Raw genomic sequence first — 27,108 nt, forward strand, 5'->3', positions numbered from 1 at the left:
TTTTTTTTACATGGAACCAAATGTTTATTCCTTCTGCCTGTCTATAAAGCTGTCTGTCTCTCTTTTTCCTTCTCTCTTTTCCTCTCTTCCCTCCCTCCCTGCCTCCCTGCCCCAGGCAGTGTGTCTAGTTTCACAGAGCAATTGAAGGTGACAGGGACAGAGAGAGAGGGAGAGGGAGGGAGGGACAGAGGGAGGACACATCACAGTATCGCCTCGGGCTACACAACAGCAGAGGAAGAGCAAGAGATGGAGGGACAAAGAGAAAAGAGAGGAGAGACTCACAAAGTACTCATAGGGACTTCCATAAACAGGTAATGGAAAAAATAAAGTTACACAAAGAGTTGAAATGTGTGTAAGTGAGTGTGTCACATATGTGTTTGCCCGCAGGTCAGTTGATGTTCACTTTTTTATCACTAACGGTGTCTTTTTGTGTGCGAGTTCCTTTCACAATGCTCCTCTCACTCATAATATATGAACACATTATGGGATCCAGTCTGTAAGAGCAATTATAATGCACTCCAGTTTGTTTTTATTTTAACGACTTGATGAATATTTGTCATGGCATTGTAACCATGGTGACTGCCTCCACCGTAGCCGCCTCCCCCTCCCCTCCCAGGCCCGTCCACCACCCCTTCCCCATCCCCCCTTCGGCGCTGAAAAAGCAAGGGATGGAGCGAGAGAGAGAGAGAGAGAGAGAGAGAGAGAGAGAGAGAGAGAGAGAGAGAGAGAGGTGACAGGAATGAACTAACAAGATGCACTAAAAAAAATGCATGTCCTGGAGCTACATGAATCTTTGCAGTGAAGCACGCGCCACCTCACACACACACAAACACACACACACACACACACACACACACACACACACACACACATTATTGCACTCAGCACATAGGGATCACATAGGTTAAGCCACATTCCAACAACTGGAACACAATAAGATGAACAATGATTTCTGAATAAAGGAAAAACAAAAGATTAACCAGCTAGAAAACAGAGGGGCGGGAAGCTAATGGTGTGTGTGGGGTTAACACCACATATTTAGGTTTAATTTTTAATTAACTGAGCAGTTCTGTTATTCAACTTACCTCACTTACTTTCCATTTCCATGTTCAAAGGACATTTACTCAAATATTTGTTATTATTTTGAGTCACTTGAACATGTGTATTTCCATTTTTATTTTGCTACTTTAAACATCTACTACACATAATAGAGGCAAATATTGCATGCTTTTTTAGTTAACTACATTTATTTGACAGATATGTAGATTTTTCACTAAATATATGATGATCTTGTAACATATGAAGCATTGTAGTAGATGAAGCTACCCAACACTGGAGTAGCTTAAATGAGCTCTACCTCGAACCAGCTATAAACATTAAAATGCTGCTTGTGTTTATGCAATAACATAATATATGTCATGATATGTAGTCATTCTGCATAATGAGCACAAAGTTTGATACTTAAAGTATATTTAACTGATAACATGTTTGTACTTCTACTTGAAAAAATGTTGAATTCAGGACTTTTACTTGAAATTGAGTATTTGTTATAGTGTTATTAGTACTTTTACTTAACTAAAGGATCCTTATGCTTCTTCTTTCACACTGTTTTACTTCTTTTTACCTTTGAACTTGTCAAGTCCTTTCCTTTCTCTGAGGCACGTCTCGGAGAAAAGTAACAGAGAAAGGGGGGATGGGGGGTAGAGAGAGCAATGGGGGCAGCGGAGAAAGAATAGCATAGTATGAAAGAGAGAGGGAGCGACAGAGAGAAAGGGAGCGCAAAGTCTTGTCAACCGGAAATAAAACAAGCTGGCACCCTCCGCATCCCCAAGCCCCAACACCCACCCCAAAGTCACATACTTCCTCTTCACTCTCTCTATCTCTCTCCTCTGCCTCCCTGCTTCCATCTTCCATCTTCCATCTCTCTCTTCTTCTCTCCCCTCCGTTGCAAAGATATATTTAAACCCCAGTTCTACTCTGCTCCCGCTCTTTGACTGTACCATACATACCGTCATACCTGCGTCATTACTTACGCCTCACATCAGACCTTGTGTGTCTATCGCCAAGAGTTTCTGTGTAGTGCTCCTTTAACCCGCTCTGGGGCCAGACAATGCCTTTGTTTATTGTCCAATAGCTTTAAGCTCAGTGTTTTATAGCAGGAGAACAATACCTCTGTAAAATCTGTTACTTAAAGTCAGTACATTATTTAGCCCTTTTGTTAAAAAAAATGAACTGGTAACTTTACCTGCCCAGCACCTTTACAGCACTGTAGGCTTAAAACACTGGTGCTAGGATTAAGTAACTCTGTCCATATGAGCATAATATCAAATAGCTGAATAAGAATAGAAGCTGAGCTGAAGCTTTAGTCAGTCAAATAATCAGTACATTGTTTCAATACTTTTGGTGGCTCAAGCGGATAGAAAAACCAATAAAGAATGTATTATTATGCCTAATATTGCCACTGAGAAATTACTCTTTTACATCTCTTTTATGTATTGAACTTTTTTATTAAATCAGTGGCTTAAACAGAGTTGAAAATCTAAACCTAATATCAATTTCCTAATAATCCTAATAATTACTGTTTATCTTTTAGTCTTGCCTAAAAAATATCTGCTTCTGTGTGCAGTTGCTAAATGCAGTATTTACAATAACAATAAAATACATTACAATACATAGCAATACAATAAATTACAATACAATAGTAGATGCATGGGGACATGTCAAAGCTTTATCAAAGTTTTAAAACATCTATTTAAAGTATCCAAACAAGGATCAATGAAAATGAGTCCTAGTGTGAACATTGAGTTTAATCTAATAATATCAGTTGTCTGCGTGCATTTGTTTGTGTGAAAAAGTAACGCACTTGACTGCAGATTATACTCGGTATTTATGTGCAATTTATGGTTAAAATTGAATTCCATCATCTATGCATCCATTATCTGTGCTTTATGCTCCACTCTCTCGGCCTCCCCTCCTCCTCTCGCTGGCATTAAGTTCAAACTTGACACTGATGTTGACTCACTTTGTCACCCCTCGGTGGCTCTTGCTCTCTCTCTCTCTCTCTCTCTCTCTCTCTCTCTCTCTCTCTCTCTCTCTCTCGCTTGGAGGACAAGAGTGCCCGCAGACGCATTTCTCTCCAGAGCCCCCCCCCTTCCTCTTTCACTCTCTCTCACCCTGTCTAACTCTCTCCATCTCTCTCCTACTCTCTCCCTTACACTCACACACACACACAGTTAGTGTCAACAAAGCTGGAGAACAAGAGACGTAGAATGAACAGGGGAATAAAGGTCCACGGAGGAGGAAAGTAACACACAGGACCCAGCGCATCATTTCACCTGCACACTTGGTGAGTTTGCAAAAAATCAAGTCTTTTCATGTTGTTGCTTTTATGTGTATCGTTCTGTGCTGAGATCTCTTCTCTTATATGGACTTTGGTAGAGGCTTAGGGACGGACGACAAGTTACTTCGCTGTCATAGGATAATTTCTGGATTGTGATTGAAAATCAGATGAATAAATTGTTGCTCCGGGGCTGCAAATGAATGAAGTTTGACCTTTGACATCGTGCTGCTGCAGTAGTTTGTGAGATTTGGCTCAGTATTGACTTTGCATTCCTTTTTGACTCTCCAAAGAGGACATTTCTAAAATAAAGTGGGAATGTAAGATAAGAGGAGCAGAGAAAAGCTTTTATTCATCTCAGACTTAGACATTTATTTATTTAGGCAGATAATGATACTTATGGACAAACTTGAGCACTTAATGTCTTAAACTGAAACATGGGCTTGGTTCAAATGTTTAGGGGAGATCTTGTTCATAAACCCACACTGTGTGTGTGTGTGTGTGTGTGTGTGTGTGTGTGTGTGTGTGTGTGTGTGTGTGTGTGTGTGTGTGTGTGTGTGTGTGTGTGTGTGTGTGTTAGTTTGTGGCTACATGTAAATGCAGTGTCCTTTCATGCATACGTGCAAGCTCATGCTTATCAGCAAAGACAGAGCTAAAAGCAAGTAGCATAATAAATGTCATGGCTTCTTAGAGTGGGTTCTAATGTACCTTTGCTCCCCATGGTATACTAGCATACCAATGTATAACACACACACGTTACGACAGCGGCCATGTAACTAACTCCATTTCTGTCTGTCATCATGAGGCTAATTCGCCACAATGCCGACCATGTGTGAACTCATGCAATATGACCCCCTCCTTCGTCTTCTCCTCATCTTCGTTTCTTCCCCTAACCCCCCCCCCCACCTTCAGGAGGAAGGATTGGTGGATCGAAAGAGGGAGAGAAGAGCCAAAGGTGACAGTGATTAGGGCCAGACACACACAGGACAGGACTCCTTTATTTCTCTTCATGGTGCTTTGGACACTCGTAGTATGTATGAGAAGTTAACAATGCTGAACCTGCAGAGCGGCTCGAACTGGAGTGGGCCTAACAACTGGTACCATGACCCCACCAGCGTTCAGACGCAACACAGCACAGGTGAGGGGAGAATTATAACATATGTCAGTGCTCACAGATCATCAGCTCAATGTCACCACATTTAGACCACATCAAGAGCAGCTGTCTCGACAACTTCCTGTTAGTTCAACGCATGAATCTGCACATATTATAAAATGTGACGCTCCGATGTATAACATTTTTTGACACTCCCACATCTCTTTTGTCATTTTCATCTTTCTGCCAGTGTCAGAGGGCTGTCTGCTGGACACGGAGGGCAGCATGGGTGGGGAGGCAGGGGGAGGGGGAACGGGCAGAGGGGGAGGAGTCCCCGTGGAGAGGGACGAGGGCGAGGAGTCTCAGCTGAGGCTACAGCTCAAGAGGAAGCTGCAGAGGAACAGGACCAGCTTCACACAGGAGCAGATCGAGGCTCTGGAGAAAGGTCAGGCCATGCAAGCACGCACAGCTCTCTCCCTGCTTTTCAGCCAATCACCGCCCTCCATGGGCACGAGCCAGACCAGAATGTGTCACGACGCAGCTTGTCAGGCTGCTTTTTTCCCCCTGCCAACACCTTTGTCATTGGATTAGAGACTTTGCACATTGTTTACTGCTTTTTGGTAAATGGCAGGGGACATAAATATGAGAAATGACAAGGAAATACTTTTGGCAGAAGAGGATTTTTTATCAATCCCTGCATGGGCGCGCAAACAGTGCCACCCTTGATCACTTTGTTATGCAAATTATCCATAATCTTAACTCATATTACAAATATTCCCTGCTCCAAAAAAGATTTTTGCACCATGTGTGTACAGCAGAGTTCTGATAATGCATCATTACTGTGGTTGTATTATGCAGCAAGTTCCGGCCCTTGTAGCCGAATATTTTCTGAGAGGGATCAGAAAGCCACCCTTGCCTGGATATGGCTGCAGCAGGCCCTTGAGCTAAATAAGGACGCAATGTCCACTGTGCAGCCAAGTGGAAAAGTATCACTGTGGTCACTCTTTGCAAATGACATTAATGAGGTACACTGACCTCAGTACACGGCCAAGGCACAATAACAATCATGTGTTGACACAGACGCCAATTACAACCAAGCCAATTAGAGCAATTTGTGAGACAGACGTAAGATATAGAGCCATCGTTGTAATCTTTGTGCAATATGGATTTATCAACCATGTGTTAGCAGAGGGAACATACGTTTTTGGTTATTCACAACCTGTTAATATTATTATGTTCAGCGATATGAAAAAAAAAACTGTGGCCTTTTCAGATGTAACCAACTCTGTCTTAACTGTTGTTTTGGTTTCTCTGTTGATATTCTATTGACATGCTTTACTAATGTTAAGCATCATAAGTGTCGACAGTTACATCTATAAAGACGTCTCCATTACCAGACCTGAAACTTCAGAGTTCATTAGGATGACTCACACTGTCAGTTAGAGGGTGAGGCATATTCTCGTTTAGACTTGTCAACAACAAAAATGTCAGCAGTTTGTCAACTCTAAATTAACTGCCACGATGACAAATAATATTGTACAAATACCGTAATAAATACTGATACAGAAATTCTCATTGATACAAACTCACTGTTGTTTAAACAACAGCTGAGTCAGGGATTATTACCTTATACCTTAAACCTCTGTGTCTGGTATATACTGTAAGTCAGTATAGTAACACTGATCATTTTAATAAAATGCTGACAAGTGAGACACAATGCCACATTTAGATTCTCAGCATGTAGACAACGAATGATGACTAAATGAAAACCTGTAAGGATTTTTCGTTTTTAATTTTAGTCAGCCTACTTTAAAATAAAGTGCTTCGGCAGCTTCTCAACTTGAATCCTTTCATTTGAACTTTCTGCGTGTTCCATAATGATACATAATTTATACAAAGTGCAACAGATAAATATTTCAAATCTGGTTGTAAGGATACATCTCAGCTTCCTGGATTTGTGCACTCCATGACAAGAGAATTAGTGAAGCTGATCTTAAGTAGTAATTACTTTATGAGCAGGTTAATATATGTCAAAATATTCCAGTAATTAATAGGTGAATAAAAGTAATTTTCATTTGAATCTACAAACTTTCTTTTCACATAAACAGATGAATTAAAAATGTGTTAACACCACGCAGCACGGGTTATCAGGCGAGCTTCTCCGCAGTCGTCCTGTCATCCTCGATTAAGACTCACACTGAGTGTGTCTGACATTAGTTAATATATCTTCCACAGAGTTTGAAAGGACACATTACCCAGATGTCTTTGCGAGGGAGAGATTGGCCAACAAGATTGATTTACCAGAGGCCAGGATACAGGTAAGACCTCTGATGCATAACCTGTAACAACATGTGGATTGTCAACGATAAAAAGGACTGACAGAACTCTTCTGATTGACAGGTGTGGTTCTCAAATCGAAGAGCCAAGTGGAGGAGGGAGGAGAAGCTGCGCAATCAAAGGAGATCAGGGGGCGTGACTTCCTGTTCACAGAGCCAAGCCCCTCTGACCACTTCCTTTAACACATCTATCTATCACCAGCCGCACAGCAGCAGTGCAGGTAAACACCAAACACTCATTGGCTCATTCATACATCAGTTATACTTTTACATTCGCTCTCTATGATTTCTGTTTGCTGACAGAAATATATTACTAGTTTACAAAACACAAAACTCAGAGTGACATTTGCAGGCAGGCAAACCATAAGAGTTCCTCCATTAGAGCGCATCACACGTGTGTGTGTGTGTGTGTGTGTGTGTGTGTGTGTGTGTGTGTGTGTGTGTGTGTGTGTGTGTGTGTGTGTGTGTGTGTGTGCTTACCATCTTGCTCTGTGTGTCTCTCTCCAGGGTCCATGTTGAGTCAGGCTGAGTCGTCCCTGCCCAGCTACAGCTCCCTGTCAGTGTTCTCATCTGGAGTCCAGGTTGGACATTTCATCATTCATCATTCATCATTCATCAGCACCTTCCAAACTTTACCAAAGCAGGTCACCGTCACAGAACAGAGCTCGTTTATCACCACCTTTACGCAAAGAGTATAAAACATATGATCATGAAAACAAATATGCAAATAAATAAAGACTACTGCTACGGCATATTCATAATTACATTCTATAATATTTATTCCTCTTATCAAAACTCTTAATATTTCTGTTGCCCAGGCCAAATTACTAACATAATATTCACAATAACAAATGTCATATCATTATTATTTAATAATCATAATACAAGTTAGCCTAAATGTGATAAGCAAATCTGAAAATATGTGAATTATGCAGTGATTTTAAATATTATATTGACTTTCTTAAAGAGGCAGAAAGGTGGTGATACGTAAAAAAAATCTTGATTCTGATTAAGTTTAATTGTGATATTTGTACAGCAAAAATAGCCTCACCCATTATTCCAGAAGATTACCAATTGGAGGCTTCCTGTTGGTAATGGAAATAAAACAGCTCATTACAATGAAGACTACTTAACAACACGGTCTTTATTTTTTTTATTTCTCAACAGTCTAAGTAGAGTTTTAGTGTTAAAGCTTCTCTGTGTGATGAACACAAACTATCAGCGGGGTCAAATGATTTCCTTTGCATGCCAAGCCATTGTCTGGGAATCATCAGTAAACAAAATCAATTTGAAAACTAGATTTTTCTTTTGACAGAAGAAGCAGTTATATCGTTGCCTGATTAAGATCAATCTATAGAAGCTTGGTACACTGAACTCACTGATATTTTTACTGGGGGACAAACACACAGCGCTTATCAATTACATTTTAAATTATCATCCAAGCCTCAACAGTAGCATGAAAATACACACATTTTCAGTTTTTTTGTTTCACATCCAATTCAGTTCAGTTTATTTTAAAAGGGGACAGTGAGAATTAATAAAATGCATGCTTATACATATGTTAAAAATGCCAGAATTAGCCAAAAGGCTATTTTTCATCTTTAGTCCCCTCGCCTTGATGTTAAACAAGAAAGAAAAACAACACAAGCAGAGCAGAACTTAACACAAAACAAGACAGCACAGAAGCAAAAAGATTAGCGACAAAACAAAGCACAAAATGGAACAGGTTACAAGATAAAACAACAGAGCATAGAGTACAACGATTACACAAGACACAGCTGTTGAGAGCAATAAAAGCAGTAGTGAACTAAGAGGAAACCATTTGTATACATATTTACGTATGTTGAGATTGCAAACTAACAGAATACATCCATAATAGTTTTAGTGCTGCATTGTTTTAGCTGCTGTTGTTTAATTGTCTGATATGGTGTGGGATTGAATTCCACTCTCTTGACCCTCTGACTGACTAAAAGAACTTTTCCGCTGTGGGATAACACAGTCTCCGCTTGACTTCTTCTTAAGACACATGCTTGACTCTATTCTTCTATGAAATGTCATGCTCGGGTGCCAGCACTTCAAAACCACTTAGACATTACACAAACTGAAAAGTCTGCACACCATGACTTATACAGAAAACATTTAACAAATGTGCATTAAATAATGTTTTCTGCACAAGGCATGGTAAGCAGACCTTTCAGTATGTCTCTTGTTTAGTAATCCTTTATTCTTTATTTGAATACCTTTTTAGGTTTATGGTCTTCCAGGGATCCACACACACAGTCGTTTTAATAAAAATAATTTATAATCACACATATCAATGGATGAAGAAAAAACAAGCCAAAGATAAAAAAAAAAAAATAAGTGAAATCATTTTGCATAAGGATTTGGGCTGCTGCTGCTCCACTTTACTCCTACCATACGACACTACTGTAGCGCCTCTGTGTGGTCAAACTGAATTAATGCTGTCACTACTTTAAACTGCCTTTACAGTCCATGGGGTAGTAAACAATAATGGGAATATACAACTTTAAGAGGTTTTCTTAGATGATATAGACTGTTGTTTCCATATAACCCTAACACAAATTTGTCTCTCTCCTCCACTCTTTGTCTACTCTCAGTCTATTCCTCCCCAGTCGACCTCCTCCTACTCCTGCATGTTACCTCCATCCCCCTCTGCCCCACGCAGCTTTGACTCATCGGCGTACTCCTCCCCTCACCTGCAGACTCCTTCCTCAGCCAACTCCAACACCGGTGAGTTTTTCTGAGCTACATATGGGTTTAGATAACAGGGGGTGGAGACATTTACTTTATGTCTGTGTTACTTCTGACTGCTTGCTGAAATGAAACTCCACAGACTGACTGGCTGGCTCTGTTTTTCTTCTCCCTCGCTTCCATCCAGGGCTCATATCGCCCGGCGTTTCAGTGCCAGTCCAGGTCCCAGGAACTGACCAGCAGAGCATGAGTCATAACCTGGGTCAGTACTGGGCCAGGTTACAGTGAACAACAGACAATCGCTGCCAACCGGCAAAACAGAAGAACGAAAAAAGGGCATGTAACAAAAAAGTGTTGAGAAAACAATATGGGGACACACGGGTTGTAAGGAAGCACAGGACTGAGCTATAGAGGGGGCCTCAATCAGTTGCAGAGCCCAAAATGCATTAAATGTTTACAAATTCAGCCAAGAGCAGCTTTGGTTGCACTTGACTGTACTCTGGTTATACTGGTATTTGCTTAGTATTATCAGGTTGCACTTTTTTGTTTAGATAGTGTGTTAATCATAGGGCTGAGGTCAAGATTACGAATAGTATCAGTTTGAGGTGTGTTTAGGATTAAAATAGAGTCTGGATTAGGATAGGGCTTAGGTTACACCGTCTGCCGAGATGCAACAAGTGGCAGAGCTTAATATCCCCCGATAGTTGAGAATTAGCATTGGACCCTTCAAAACCCTTCAATTACCATATTTTGTGTTGAACATTTTGGCTTTTACTTAGAAAGTTTCATGATCCAAAAAACAAGGAAAAAGAAAATGCACTGTTTATTACACAAAGCACTGGATAGAAATCTGAAAACCAGTCTGTGGTTGAAAGCTCTGAAAAGCCAGTAAGTGGACTTTTGAGTTTAGATTGTGTTAAACATTTTATCCATAGAGGTGGCAGGAGACTGCTTTTGAGTTTCAGTTAAGAAAGTCGACTTGATGTTACCATCAGCTCTCAGCCCAAATAAACTTAACTGCCTCTAACTTTATTAAAACAAATAACTAAAACGCTTTATGAACTGTAGCCTTGATGTTTTCAAAAAAAATCAGATTATTTCTGCTCATACATGCTGAGTAAATTGCAGGGTTAGGATTATAATTCTACCACACAGACATTCAAATAAGTGATTCAATGGTACTAAGTAAATGCCAGCAGATGTCTGGATTGTGAAGTGTAACCACAGTTTCTTGTTACTTGAGCAGCTCAATGATGTGTTCCCTAAGCATAAGCTGTGTGAGGCTACTCTAAAGATTTTAGACTCGCTTATGGCAATCATGTTTACTAAAACTTAAAAACTTACCGTAAATACGTAAATCCTGCCTGCCCTGCCAGCAACATTACACTAAGATTGATTCTGCATATTTTTGTACAGACATCTGCATATGATGAAGATAACAGTGGAATATTATCAGATGTTAATGGAGGGAAGAATGTAGCACGTTGTGGACTCAAATCATCCTGAAAGCACAAACAATATCATTAGGGACGCACCATGTCAATGTTGTTATCAGATAGTGTCTGAACATAACATGGCTGAACATAAAAATGACTTATTTACAAGTATCACAGATTACTTTTGCCAAAAACTACAATAAAGCAATTAGATTTCTTTATTTATATTTATATATATATATATATATATATATATATATATATATAGACTTTTTTTTATCTGATCTATCTAAAAACAGGAGCAATTCCATAACAGCTTTAGCAGTGATACGTACTTTGATTGGCAGGGATCTTTTTGTACATCACTAATGAACCATATCCATCAGTCAGTGACAACCATGCATCATTACACAGAAAACAAAAGAGGCTGCCTTCAAACCATCAAATTCAAACACTTATGAGACTGACAATCAAAGCTAGAAGTAGGGGAGAAAAAAAGAAAAAAAAAAGGGAAAAACTGTGAAATGATCGCAACACTGTCAATACAATAACAATGACAATCAACTGTGCATGACCAAAATAATCTGTTAGACAATCAGCTACTTGCAGAAATGAATTGAGTATTGTACAAAAGAGTTACTGTACTTTGCAGGGTTTTAACCTCTGCTCACTTTCCTCTGATTATTGGTTTTGTTGACGCATCTCAGTTTAATCGCATTTGAAATGTCTTTCAATTCTTATTTATTTGTCTTTTCACTCGTTCACACAAGTCCTCTGTGTGGTTTCTGTTGTCGTTGTGTGTTGTGTTAGTACCGTATAGCTACCAAGAGTCAACCCTTTTGTGAAGGCCTTGGATCCCTTTAATGAAAATAAAAGTGTGTAATGGATCAAAGGTCTTTATTTCTGATGTGTGGTTCTTTTTTTTTTAAATAGGTTGATTTTAACATGACAGTATTGCTAACATGCATACAGAGATGATGTTATGTTTGACAAATATGATTCTTATTCTCATCACCATTACTCAATTTCTTTTTTTTGTTTTTTTGGGGGGGGGGCAAATTTAGTATAATGTGAAAAATATTTGGTGTCAATTAAATTATTGTTAAACTTCTTAAAAGAGTATCATTGTCATGGTGACTGGATGGATGCAGGAGGCTACAGTTTGTGCCTCGTGTGAAACCAAAAGTCAACGTTGACTGATTATTAGCCTAACAAATGTAGTTATTTAAACCCAAAGTACAATATTTTCTTAATAGTGCCAAGTCGTTTTGTTGCTTAAACCTAACCATACCATGGACGTTGAAAAATGGCACCAAAGGGTTACCCAGAGTGCTACAAACCATGATGCCAAGGGGTACTGACCAAAGGGCCGTATGCGACGAGTTGGGAGTGAGAAAGTGTCGACAGAAACAACTCTAAATGAACGCTAATGTTGGTCTGTATCTGCTGGATGTGTAAATAAGCAACTCTTTGACATATTATATATTATATATTATTATATTAAAAGGTGATAAGCATGTGTGGTCGACAACTTGTTTCTGCTGCTGACGTGTGGCCAAAATCAGTTATTGCAGGGCAGTTTTAAAATGTTTTATTTGTTTAGGATAAAAAGATTAAAAAATAATGTTGTCAATATGATGTAGTCTTAAAATGGTAGGCTACTCTTTGGGGCTTGGAAATGCTTGGCATCTGAGGGTCAGTGTGGAGGAGTGAGATTATCCAACACTTAATATCCACATGCCTTCAAAAGGAGCAACAGCATAAACTGGGCGTCCATCATGAAGTGGACATTGCGGAAACTGGCCAACCATTAGCAGGGCAGCATTTTCTGCTAATGGCATGACTCACTGTGGCCCTGGAGGATGGACAGAAATTAAAGACGAGAGGAGAAAGAGGGGGGAGGGACATGGAGAGATGATACCTGTGATGCTCTGCAGAGAAAAAGAACATGCAACATAAGACTCTGAAATGAGATGCGGATGCACTCCAGTTTATGCAGCGTCATCAACTTCCCCCAAATGTATTTTAAGTACTTTGTGTTGAAAAACACTGGCAAAATAGTATGCATATTTGTAGCATGTTATAAGCCTTTATCAATGCATTATTCTGCATGACCATATTCAACAGCTACTAGGCCATTATGAGTTTTCCCTCAATAACCTTCCAATTACTGCTTATTGATAGTAAGTTAGGAAGTTGTTGTGCATGTATTAGTGTACTTTAATATAAAGTGTTACCAAAAATATAAAAAAATAAAATAAAATCACATTCATTGTCATGTTTAAAATTCACAATTAGTCAAAATTAAAAATCGACCAACAAATCATTTTCTGCGTATTCCAAAGCATAAAAGGTCCTATAATGATTATGTAATTGAACATGAAATGGTCCTTTCATTTTCAATGTCCAAATGAATCGCAAACTAGACTTTTAAATATGAACTTAAATGATGTCTTGATTTGGGCTCATTTCTCATTAACATCATAATTTTTAATGTTCAGTTGACTGAAACGCACCAATTGGCACCAATATATTTTCAGCTCTGGTTTTTGGCCAGGGTTGCCATGTCTGTTTGGTACAGTATAAGCTAATAAGGGTCTATTTCTTTGTACAGAGTTATTAGAAAAGAAAGGTACAGTTGTCTGAAATTGTAATATATTATTGTCAGACCCAAGTTTCTGTAAAATACTATGAAAACATGTCAAAAGTACAGAGTACTCTAGAGCCATTCACAACAACAAACTTAAGTATTTAAAAAAAAACAGCTGTCAATGAACATTAGATAAAAGTATTTATGCTATGTCAAGAAGGGCACAAAAACCAAATGCAAACATTTTTTTAGACAAAGTAATTATCCCATTCCCAACCCAAAGACAATTAAAAACTTGTGATAAACATGATTTTGTAGAACATTTTTATTTCCAGGAAACCTTATTTACATTCATTTAGAGCCCTGTTTAAAGGGCTTTACACTCAAAATGTGAGTAAAATTACATTGAGTGTTGAGTCATTTTAATGTCGACAACCCAACAATCTGTTGCACCAAAGTTGGGCGAGGCTGTCAAACTGAATAGGGGACTTTTGACTAAAACATGGAGGCAACAGCAAGCCAAAAAAGGATGCAACTGTGGTGATAGAAGCTAAAACGGTCTGCTACGTCATCTAGACTCAAAAGCGGAAGGCAGGATACTGTGGTGGCAGTTTATCACCGTTGACCCAATAACAGATATGGGAACCCAATATAATGGGTTTGTAAAATCTATAGTTTAATTATAAAACAATTTGTTTTCTTACTACCAATATATCTGCAAAAAGCAAACATCAGGGAACATTAATGCCTGGCTGCAAGGCTGATAACCAACTGAGCAAAATTGACAACCCCAAAAGCCTTAGGCTCACTGTGATTCAGTTCCTCTTGTTTGGTTTGGGGAAGTGGGAATGTGGCTGTAGCATAGACTGTATATTAACAGTCTAGGGGCTGGAGGGAGGGAGGGACAGAGAGGCAGAATGTGACACACATGGTGCTTTTTCGATAAAATCGTCTTTCATGAGATGACCACAATCTGACATACAGAAATCCTGGGCCCTCTGGGTAGCTAAACAGGTTAATTTGGCCATGTCCGACTAATTATTGAACCATCTCAATATAGTATGACTTTGTCTTTCAGCTCTTTAATTCATGATCCATCCAGTGACTGCTCCTTAACAACACTCTGGGCTAATAGCAGAAAAAAACATTATATGCCTCCTTTAATTCTGGAAAAGCTGAAGTTCCTTCCAGTGAAGCTGTGGAGTGCCGCATTACATCTGGAGAGAATTGTGTTTATATAAGCAATAAGCAATACAAAATAATATGCTCCTCATTTATTTCTTGTCTTAAACAAAACCCAAATTCAAAAGAAACTCAAAAATGTTATTTTATTTTTCCCTTTCTCTCTTTTATCTATGTCATTTCTGGTAAACAATGTAAAAATTGAAGCCTTTCTCTATTCTGTATGAATATCAAAATCTTTGCACAAATGCTTCCAATATTTGACACAGAAAGACAGTAGGCTAGGCTAGTTGGCCTTACCTTCTGGAAAGGTGCTGCAGAACAAACCCTTTATAACGGGTAGAAAGTGGAACTAAAATCAGATTTAAATCAATTTAATTCAATTTAGAGATAATGAAGAAGATGCCAAATATAATCAGACAGAGGAGAAAATCATTACTATATTTAATCTTCCCAACTGTAACCTGTAGCAACTCGCAACTGCGCTCCCTCTCTCGATCAAACATCTGTATGACGCGCTACGGGTGGATGAAGAAAATCACACCCGCTCTACTGTGAGTGAGGGCGGGAGGGAGCGGGAGGAGGGAGGACAGAGCCAGAGAGAGTCGACTGATCGATCAGCCCAGCCTAGTCCCAAGAGAGACTGAAGCTTCAGAGGAGAAACAACGGTGAGCTTTGTTTCAGTGCTCTTGGCTTTTGGGATGGTTTGGAGGAAACGGATGCAATTAGAAACGAGGAATGTCTCTGTTTTCTCCAAATGAAAAGTGTTCTGAAAATAATGCAGCGTTTTTTTTTTGCAGTGACTGGAATGGAGTTGGGTCTTCTGCTGTGGATGCTTTTGACCTTAACGGGAAGCACATCAGCGGTGCCAGAGCAGTACAGTACAGCGGTGGTGAGTAGTTTTAAAGAGAGAGAGAAACATGTAATTGTAGGCTATCAAAACTCTACATTGTTGTAATTATGTAAGCCCGTTGTGTGATTGAGTGCCTATTTACTTGGCATCATAACTGTCTAATTTTCTATTAGACATTTTTTCTTTTTTCTTCTATAGGCTAGGCTTGTTTATGCTCAGTGTAATTCTTACGCGATGACAGTTAGTTGATATGTATCATTGATTATATTTGGACTTATGTGCCAAATAAGCAATTTAAATCCTACCAATGTCCATTTAATAACAAATATGTATTCACACAGTGAGGATGATTTTAAACCATCAGCAGTTTTTTTAGGGGCATAAAGCACTTTGCATACTTGCTTGCATGTGTTGTATCCATTCACATGTGAATATGTGTGTGGGGCCTTTCTTTGCATCAGTCTTACACAGACTTCTCTCTGATTGATATATGAGCAAGGTGTCATAAAGGAACTTACATATAACAAAGAGGCTGGTGCAAAATGGCGTACAATGTCCATATGACTAATAAGCTTTATGAAAAACAAAAGAAAAGACATTAATCTGAAATCATACAGCTTAATAAAAATAAGGTCACCCGACTACTTCAAAATATTATCGGTCAAAAAAAAGTAACTCCAGAAAAAAACAGAACTTGCTAGAAGCAATTTGTTTTGTTGGAAATAAAATATAAGGACTGAGTAGAAAATGAAATTATTTCAGGTGGAGATGTTTTACAGTGTGAAACCACTGAAAGACAACTGTTGAAAGTGAGCCAACACCTTTTCCTACATAAGAAGGGTGGAGGCAATGTAAGAGGAAGTGTAGGGTTCAAAATCACTTTTCAAAACAGCCCTTGCTTGTTTTGACATAGTTACATGCTTAACAGGAATATACCACACCAGATTAATCGTCTTATTTCACATCCAGTTCATTCTCTATTCAGTTGTTCTGAATAGAACAAATTGTTAATCGTACACTGCCTTTATGCCATCAAGCGACTCACTCAACAAGGACAGGATGTAATATTAATGAGTAAAAAAGGCTGACCCACTGCATTGTGAGAAACGTACTGGGTCTGATCTATAGTAACAAATAGCCTCCGCATGGCATCGGCATTTGCCTGTAATCTTGAAGTCAACTCTACTCTGCTACAACTGCTACAACTATTATTTCTGGTCATAGTTCTATTATCTTTATTGTTACCAGTGCCACGGTGCATCATGCCAACTGCTATAATTATAATGAATCATATTTCTGTATATTGTCCCAACTGGCAGCAGCAGATGGCCGCCCACCAAGAGCCAGAGACTGTCTGAGGTTTCTGCCTTTAAAAAGGAAGTTTATCCTTGCCACTGTCACACCAAATGCTTGCTCGTGGGAAACTGTTGGGTCTTTGTAAACTATAGATTGTGGTCTACTATCTGTAAAATGTCCAGAGATAACTCCTGTTGTTATTTGACACAAAATTAAATTAAATTGAAATTGAAATTGAATTGAACTTGTGTTAGAGGTGGATTTCAGCGATACTGTTGGTTCATTGTGGTTAGGAGTGTGTTAATGGTGAAGGTTATTGGCCCTCATCCTGTGCTGTGGTTATCATTTCTGAGAAACAACAGATGACCAAATGCTCTCTGGTTTCCTTGTTTTCTGCATAGGATTGGTTGAGCAGATATGGCTACCTTCCTCCTCCTGACCCGCGCACAAGTCAACTGCAAACTAAAGACGGGATTGAGAAAGCCATTCGTGTCATGCAGAGATTCGGCGGGGTCCAGGAAACCGGGGTGCTCGGTAACAACCTCTCAACATAAAACTATCAGGACAATATGAGATTTCACATATCTAGGGCCACATGAGGTCAACTTCCTCTAATCTGCTCTTTAGTTTCAGCATACACTATATGTGATCAACTTCTCTTTCAGACAATGAAACCCTCAAACTCATGTCCACGCCTCGATGCTCTCTCCCTGATATTATCGGTAATGAGGATATGCTGAGGAGGAAGAGGAGGAGGAAAAGATACGCCCTGTCAGGCCTTAAGTGGCACAAGACAGACCTCACCTGGAGGTGTGTTTCCTGTCATGCATGTTACATTGTGGCTTTAAGTCATCCCTGTATGAATCATCAAGCTCTGTGTATCATTTACAATTGCGTAAAAAATGACAGCCGTTACATCTGATGCCAAACAAGATTTGAATTATACCCAAAGTATGATTGGTTTTGATACCAACAATGTTATTAAATACCTTAATAGAGGAAGGTTTTTGGGGAAGCGTACTGTTTTTTGTTCTTTTTATCCAAAGTCACACAATCTTATCAACACCTATTTACAAACACAAGATATAACACAAGATATAATAAGACTTAATAATTAATAATATTTAAATAGCAAAATAAATTAATTATAGTGCTATTTATATTTTTCTTATGGTTGAAAAGTGTCATCCGTTGGAACAAATGCGTTTGTCCATCACTAAATACTCTCAGACTTTCCTACCTTGTCATTCTGAAGCCAATTCATTTCTACTGAAGTAGAATGTGGCCACAAAAATATAGTTTTTGTTTTTAGAAAGGCTCAGTAATTTCCTGAAACAGCTGCATTACTCAGTGCACAATATGTGTGAGCATTTCCAGCAATAGGAAGGTGTATGCGGGGTTGTTGCAAAATAAACCACAGGGCCCACTTTGGTCTTTGGTGTTTTTTGCCCCCAACGTCTCCTCCCAGGCAGCGCGGCAATGGTTATGTTTAGGGTTAAGGTTAGGGTTAGCTGCCTGGAAGGCGTCGTTGGAGGCAAAAAACACCATTGAGCGCCCACTTTGGAAGTAATGATAGAAACATGTCACCTAGTGCAGTTTATACATTGGTGTGCTTTTAACAGTTTTGGACAACAATGCAGCTCTGTGGCACAAATGATTTATATACACAATAAGCTATATCAGGTTTTGGCTACACAGGCAATACTTATGTTTCATTGTTGGTTTTGATCTTTTTATTGGATCTGTTTATAATCAGAAAAATAAAGAATGGCCAGATTTATTCTTTAACTTTGTATTAAGCAGGAGAAATAGCATAATTCTCGAAAAGCAAAATATCCCTTTCAGTTGTGGAAATTGTAACTCTTTTAAAAACTCAATCTCGATGAACTTTGGAACATTGTGAAGAATTTCAGAGAATAATTAAAACATAACAGTCTACAACTTTGTTAAAAAACTAAATCTATTCTTGTCTGCAGTGTCCACAGCTACCCATCGGCCTCCCTCTCACCCGGCATGCCTGACACTCTGGTGGACAACATCCTGACTCACGCCTTCAAAGCCTGGAGCGACGCCGCCCCCTTGACTTTCCGTCGGCTGCCGGGTGACAGCGGGACGGCAGCTGGAGGGGACATCAGAGTGACTTTTGCCCGCTTGCTTCACAACGATGGGTACCCTTTTGACGGGCAGGGTGGCACCCTGGCCCATGCCTTCTTCCCCGGCAGAGATGAAGTGGCGGGTGACACACACTTTGATGATGATGAGATCTGGAACTATGGAGGTATGATTGAAATCATGATGGATAGATTTATGATGACTAGAAGACCTGTTATCAAGATGACAGTATGTACAATGATAATGAAAAAGTGATCCATTGTAATTAAAAAAAGGAAACCTTGGTGCCTAAAGCAAAAGAGGTAAAGACGTCTGCCTATTCAGTGACCTCAAACCTCCAAATCATGGTTGTTTATGTGTTCCAGTAACACTTTTTCTTCACACTTCCTCAGATCTCAGCAGTGGCAGCACAGACCTGTTCACAGTTGCAGTGCACGAGTTTGGCCATGCGCTGGGCCTGTCCCATTCCTCCACTGATCCGTCCATCATGAGGCCGTACTACCAGGGTCCTGTGGGAGACATTCGCATCTTCCAGTTGGCCCTGGACGACAAGCTGGCCATCCAGCAGCTTTATGGTCAGTAACCTGTTGGACTGACTACAATCTGGATCAGAGTACAGAGTATCAGGGTCACTGATATGTATGTACAGTATTTATTGATATGTGGTGTTTTTCATGTTTGTCTGATATTAAATCTTAGTTTAAAGATGAAAACGTGAACTCCTGTGCGGAGCTTAGAATGGCTTACTGTATATTCTCGCAGTTGTACAGAATGTTGCAGTCCTCCAACTGCTTTGTTCTATGGTTTTAATTTGGCTAAAGAAAATACTGACATAAACAGAGAGGACTGATATGAATGCCATTAGTTTTGTAGGTAGTCAGGGGTTAACCCATGAATATCTGAACCAAACTGCATGGCAATCCATCCAATGGTTGTGCCAATAATTTCCAGTCTTGGCCAAAGTGGTAGACCAGCCAACCATCAGGAAGACCAAAATTGCTATTACCACGCCACTAATATGGTTACAAATCTCCCTAAATTTCCTTTTGGCCTTAAATCCTATCCAGGATTCAATATTTAAGATTCAAAATCCTTTATTAATCCCACAATGGGGAAATTCACACTATTGAAGCAGCAAGGGATAGGAGGAAAAGTACAAGACACAGATAAATAAATAAATACAAGTAAAGAGAATGCATATTGAAATAGTAAAATGTATTTACAATACTGCACTGTCACATTTTTCTTTTTCTTGACATTACTAGATTTATTGTGGTATAAAATGCTTACTGTCCATGTAAACATGCCCACTGATAGTTTGTAGTAGGCAGTGGCCTTCCTACTGTAATGGAGTACATTAAAGTGGCTCTGAAAAAAGTAGAAAATGTTGATGATGGTTACTTATTGTATATGTGATGATAGTTTGTATTATAGTAAGTAAAGTTTTAAGAAAATTCTTAAATGTTAATTTTTCATTGCATGAAGGATATAAAAGGCAACAAAAACCAATCAAGATGGCCAAAAAAAAACTCTGATAAAATTGGTTACTGGTCTGGTAATGTGTGTATAAAGGTGCACTCACACACAGGCATTTCAACGGTTTTCTTCCTTGTCTTAAATATAACGTGTTTGCATTCTGTGTGAAGCTCCCCTGGCTACTGAAGTGAATGTGGGTTGCTTGTACAATTTTTGTAGTGCTGTCATCAGCTTTCACCGCCTCTTCAACATTGTCTGCTGTTGCTACTCTGTTGTAGGTGTGAAGGATGGGGGACCACAGGGGGGTGTTGATCCTGATCTCCCACGCCTGCCCAGTCCACCTCCTACAAGACCAACACAGCCGTGAGTAGAGTAGAGCCACAGGAAACAATACAAACTACTGAACATCCATCCAGACAATAAGCACTTATCATTTGCATTTACAAACTATGAATATCCCATCAATGCACTCAGTTTACTCATAAATGATGATGAGTCTAAGACCAGTGGATGCAGATAAAAGCCTTCTGCTCAATCCCCACTGTGACAGTTTGGTCTTGTTTCGCCCTCTAGTGAGTCTTTATTAAACTACATCCTGTGAAATATAATTTGACCTGAGTTTTAACTTTTTCTGTTCCAGTTCTGACCCCTTAATCAACGAACGCTGTCAGGGAGGCTTTGACGCAGTGGCAAATATCAGGGGAGAGGTCTTCTTTTTTAAAGGTAACCTTCAGGGATGCACAAAATAGAGACATTTTACAAAGTAAAAATTTACTTTAAAATCTCCCAAATCATTTTTTTACATTGTCCATTTAAAAAAACAATATTTAGAATTGGCTGGTATTTTAGTTTCATACATAGACTCCTCTTTATCATCTGTAGTGTGTGTGTGTGTGTGTGTGTCTGTAGTGACACATATCATGTTCACTTGCTTCTCTTGGAAAGGTGAGCAGTTCTGGAGAACTAAGCGAGATGGGTCTTTGGTGTCCCTCAATCCGGCTCAGATCAGAAACTTCTGGATGGGCCTCCCGCCAGGAACCAACAAGGTTGACGCTGTGTACGAGAGAAAGAGCGACAGCAGTATCATCTTCTTTATTGGTAAGAAAATAAATCTTGCAGTTGTGAGCATGAATGGTTCTTCTCACGTCTTTGTTTGATGTTATTTTAAGATGAAATGTTAGCATGGTCCCTGTAGAACAAGAGCTTTGTTTAACTAATAATGTCAAGTAGGAATCATTGTATTGCATTGCAATACCAACCACCCAAGAAACACAAAACATTTACAAACTTCTTTTAGACAAGTCAATTCTGAATTCCCACACTTTCCTTCGTCTGTCCAGGATCTCAGTACTGGGTCTTTAAGGACACAGTGGCTATGAGCGGCTACCCTCGGCCCCTCTCCGAATGGGGCATGAGGACAAAGAGCGGGGTGCTGGTGGACAGGGTGGACGCAGCCTTCGTCTGGGCCCACAACGGCAAGACCTACCTGTTCAGCGGTGGGGAGTTTTGGAGGTTTGACGAGAGCCGTAAGGGCGAACAGGTGACCAGACAGCCAGAGTCGGGTTACCCACGGGACAACAGCCTCTGGGAAGGAGTGCCCGCCCACATGGATGACATCATCAGCTGGGGAGAAGGTAACATAAGCACCCATTGTGTTCAGAGGCATAAATATGTGATGGGTTTCTGGCACGAGTGCTAGTTAAATAAACAAAACCACTGAGGGTTTTTTTTAAGGGTGATGGCATTTTGGTATGGAAGGTATGAAGTGTTCAAGCAACGGAAAAATAATTGATCTTAAATTAGAAATCACTATTATCCTGCTGTTGCTGCTCTTTAGGAGATGCCTACTTCTTCAAGGACAACCTTTACTGGGTGCTGCAGAACGGAGGCCTGAACCAAGCTGTCGTCACTCCTAAATCCATCGCTGTAGACTGGCTCAGATGTCCAGCTCCTCCGCCTGCAACCTCCCGTCCTCATTCCCCAAAGGAGTGTCTCTGTGACTTGAATGCATCATCACCATTTCTAAGAGGCAGCTGGCTCCACCTGATCTCTGTTATATTGGTAATTAATGAATTTGTTAGAAAATAGATGGATGGAATTAGTTTGAAACCAAGTGGCTGTTTATGTACTATTCTGTTGAGGGTAATATAGGCTCTTCACATCATTATATTCACAGTACATTACAAGCCACAAGCTGGTTTCAAATTACATATTATGTCATAAAATGTTAAATATCCACCTTATACTTTAGTATAAGGCCAGTGTCACTGCAAATACTTTCCCTCTTTCAGAACATATTGCTGACCCATGAAAATAGTCCACTTGTGTCCAAAATCACTCACTACTCACTATTAGCCCACTTTATAGTGAGTAGTGAATGGGTGAATGATTTCGGACACGGTTTACATTTTGCGTCCTTCTGCCATCCTGCTATAGAATTTCACCCCCTCCATTTTCAAGTATTTGGGTTACAGAGCCTGTACAGGATAACACATGGAAATTCAACACAGAAATCCAGCACCAGGCTGCTATCTCATAATGAGGCTCTACACAACCTCTGGCCACACAAACATACTGAAGTGCAACTGTCAATTTCTTTATCAGAGCTAAATATTTTTTGAATTCAGATATAGCCTACATACACTGCAGTACAAACAGAAATATGGTAAATTATACTTGCAGACTGGGTTGTGGTTTTTTGTTGCCCCATTTTTATATTTTTGGGTTTGATGTTGTACATGAAACTGGTTTTCACTCACTAACACGTGAATGATCAAGAACAAAAATTACCTTTTTATTGGCCATTAAGCTGATTTTATTTTCTTGACCGTATAAATGCAACAGTTCGGCAAACAGAGATGTGGACTCAGCAACAGGTACTCAGTCAGCGGGGGGCAATCTAAGCCTTTTTTGATGACTAAAAAAGTGCATAATTACTGCACAGAAGTAGCCGTTGTGACATCTTTACACAGTCAAGCTTCATTTTCTTCATATTTGAGTTATTTTACACTGATTTAATTACTATCATGTTACAAACAATTATGTTATTCTTGTATTTTATTATTTTAATTTCTATTTGAATCCATCGCTGTGATCCTTTTGAGGGGGAGCTCTGCAGATGTAATGCATTAAATCATTCTTAAAGGTAGTAGAGTTTAGGGATTTTGATTAAAATGTAATGTTCTTTTCTCAGGTTTGACCAAATGTAGTTACTATAAAGCATTGGTATGTATGGACAATTTGTAAGTAACTATTAGAAAATATCAGTAAACAGAGTTCTTAATATTACTTTCCTCTTTGGTGCGGTGTGTCTGAAAATGATCTCTTGATCTCAGCACCTTCAAAAACAGCGTTATTCAAGACTCACATGCCATGATAAATCTTGATAATAGAGTACATGTTGATCTCCAGTTACAGCCCTGTAACCAAACTAGACAACTGATTGGTATCTTCATTAGCAACACCACATCCTCTGAGACATGACATACTAATCTTAGTGACATTGAATCCGAGAAGTTACAGCAGGTCAGAAGTACAATGATAAAAACAATTGTTGTTTAGCCTGATGAACGAGAGTATCTATTGTTCCTCAGTGTTGGTTTACATTTATCTTCTGACTTACTGGTTAAGATGGATTGCTATAAGAACTAGCAGCTCTGCTGTTACAGTAAACTCCTGGAACACCAACGTAAAATGATGCATAATGAGTACTGAAAACTTGATTTAACTTTTAAATATGACAATGAGTTACTTTGCTTCAAACTTCACAATGACATGAAAATTGTGCATGCTTACTTCAAAGGCCTTCATCTTTTTTTTTTTTTAACATGGAATAAATTAATTGTCATCTAGTTAACCATCAAATCTTTAGTTCGAAGTTATTCAAGTGAGTTACAGGTTCCATAGGAGTATTTATTTTGTTCTTCAAGTGGGAAATGTCTAGATAAGCTCTAAGTTGCTGAGGAATGAGATACATCTGAACTTCTGAACTCTAACGCATGATCAGATGCTCATGGAGTAAAGGATAAAGAATGAAAAGCCATCTGTCAAGGAATGTTCTAGTTTGAGGATTAGTGTTACTGACACAAAAAAGAAAGTGTGATCTTTGAAGTAAAGTACACCTTGTTCGATAAGTACAACAGGCTTTTATGCATTCTATTGTTTTGTGAACTATAAAGTCAAGTCCTCTCAGTAACCCCGCCTCAAGTGTCTGGTTCAAGTTCAGTCCAGGTGCAACAATAGGGATCACATTTGATGCTGTTACATAATGCCATTTAAAAAAGAAAAGAAAAAAGTTTACTCACTAGAAATTTTCTAGAAACATTAATTTAAAGCATTCTGATACATGTTTGATCCACAATATTACAGTAAATATAAATGAAGAAAAGAGATTGACACAATATCATTTTAATTTAGAAACACTTGACATGAGTTCAGCTCTGTTACATGTGCAGGTAGTGCAACATAGTGCTTAAAGGAAACATGTAACTTATGTTATTGCAATAAATAATGTCGTTCATTCAATTGACTGACGCGTCAAATCTTCATTACATCCACTTGGCAACATGGCTACATTTCATTTGCTAACAGTATCTGCACTGACGAGGACAAAAAATAAAAGCATATTATGTCATAAAATGTTAAATATCCACCTTATACTTTAGTATAAGGCCAGTGTCACTGCAAATACTTTCCCTCTTTCAGAACATATTGCTGACCCATGAAAATAGTCCACTTGTGTCCAAAAATCACTCACTACTCACTATTAGCCCACTTTATAGTGAGTAGTGAATGGGTGAATGATTTCGGACACGGTTTACATTTTGCGTCCTTCTGCCATCCTGCTATAGAATTTCACCCCCTCCATTTTCAAGTATTTGGGTTACAGAGCCTGTACAGGATAACACATGGAAATTCAACACAGAAATCCAGCACCAGGCTGCTATCTCATAATGAGGCTCTACACAACCTCTGGCCACACAAACATACTGAAGTGCAACTGTCAATTTCTTTATCAGAGCTAAATATTTTTTGAATTCAGATATAGCCTACATACACTGCAGTACAAACAGAAATATGGTAAATTATACTTGCAGACTGGGTTGTGGTTTTTTGTTGCCCCATTTTTATATTTTTGGGTTTGATGTTGTACATGAAACTGGTTTTCACTCACTAACACGTGAATGATCAAGAACAAAAATCACCTTTTTATTGGCCATTAAGCTGATTTTATTTTCTTGACCGTATTAATGCAACAGTTCGGCAAACAGAGATGTGGACTCAGCAACAGGTACTCAGTCAGCGGGGGGCAATCTAAGCCTTTTTTGATGACTAAAAAAGTGCATAATTACTGCGCAGAAGTAGCCGTTGTGACATCATTTTCTTCATATTTGAGTTATTTTACACTGATTTAATTACTATCATGTTACAAACAATTATGTTATTCTTGTATTTTATTATTTTAATTTCTATTTGAATCCATCGCTGTGATCCTTTTGAGGGGGAGCTCTGCAGATGTAATGCATTAAATCATTCTTAAAGGTAGTAGAGTTTAGGGATTTTGATTAAAATGTAATGTTCTTTTCTCAGGTTTGACCAAATGTAGTTACTATAAAGCATTGGTATGTATGGACAATTTGTAAGTAACTATTAGAAAATATCAGTAAACAGAGTTCTTAATATTACTTTCCTCTTTGGTGCGGTGTGTCTGAAAATGATCTCTTGATCTCAGCACCTTCAAAAACAGCGTTATTCAAGACTCACATGCCATGATAAATCTTGATAATAGAGTACATGTTGATCTCCAGTTACAGCCCTGTAACCAAACTAGACAACTGATTGTATCTTTATTAGCAACACCACATCCTCTGAGACATGACATACTAATCTTAGTGACATTGAATCCGAGAAGTTACAGCAGGTCAGAAGTACAATGATAAAAACAATTGTTGTTTAGCCTGATGAACGAGAGTATCTATTGTTCCTCAGTGTTGGTTCACATTTGTCTTCTGACTTACTGGTTAAGATGGATTGCTATAAGAACTAGCAGCTCTGCTGTTACAGTAAACTCCTGGAACACCAACGTAAAATGATGCATAATGAGTACTGAAAACTTGATTTAACTTTTAAATATGACAATGAGTTACTTTGCTTCAAACTTCACAATGACATGAAAATTGTGCATGCTTACTTCAAAGGCCTTCATCTAACATGGAATAAATTAATTGTCATCTAGTTAACCATCAAATCTTTAGTTCGAAGTTATTCAAGTGAGTTACAGGTTCCATAGGAGTATTTATTTTGTTCTTCAAGTGGGAAATGTCTAGATAAGCTCTAAGTTGCTGAGGAATGAGATACATCTGAACTTCTGAACTCTAACGCATGATCAGATGCTCATGGAGTAAAGGATAAAGAATGAAAAGTCATCTGTCAAGGAATGTTCTAGTTTGAGGATTAGCGTTACTGACACAAAAAAAGAAAGTGTGATCTTTGAAGTAAAGTACACCTTGTTCGATAAGTACAACAGGCTTTTATGCATTCTATTGTTTTGTGAACTATAAAGTCAAGTCCTCTCAGTAACCCCGCCTCAAGTGTCTGGTTCAAGTTCAGTCCAGGTGCAACAATAGGGATCACATTTGATGCTGTTACATAATGCCATTTAAAAAAGAAAAGAAAAAAGTTTACT

General features: G+C 38.9%; 1 protein-coding gene across 1 annotated transcript; it reads left to right on the forward strand.

The window, feature by feature from the left end:
• The first annotated feature begins 249 nt into the window (after positions 1-249).
• Positions 250-24,618, forward strand: mmp25b (matrix metallopeptidase 25b). Its single transcript, XM_078278858.1, has 18 exons — positions 250-311; positions 3,234-3,346; positions 4,250-4,475; positions 4,681-4,875; positions 6,666-6,748; positions 6,831-6,987; positions 7,274-7,347; positions 9,385-9,517; positions 15,487-15,578; positions 17,237-17,369; positions 17,501-17,645; positions 18,812-19,113; positions 19,340-19,522; positions 20,702-20,786; positions 21,064-21,146; positions 21,369-21,521; positions 21,764-22,057; positions 22,261-24,618. The coding sequence occupies exons 3-18, from the start codon at positions 4,370-4,372 to the stop codon at positions 22,509-22,511; spliced, it is 2,469 nt and encodes an 822-aa protein (XP_078134984.1). The 5' UTR covers positions 250-311; positions 3,234-3,346; positions 4,250-4,369; the 3' UTR covers positions 22,512-24,618.
• The last annotated feature ends 2,490 nt before the right edge of the window (positions 24,619-27,108 follow it).

Source organism: Sander vitreus, chromosome 21 (genome assembly GCF_031162955.1).
Source record: "Sander vitreus isolate 19-12246 chromosome 21, sanVit1, whole genome shotgun sequence".
Taxonomy (NCBI): Eukaryota; Metazoa; Chordata; class Actinopteri; order Perciformes; family Percidae; genus Sander; species Sander vitreus.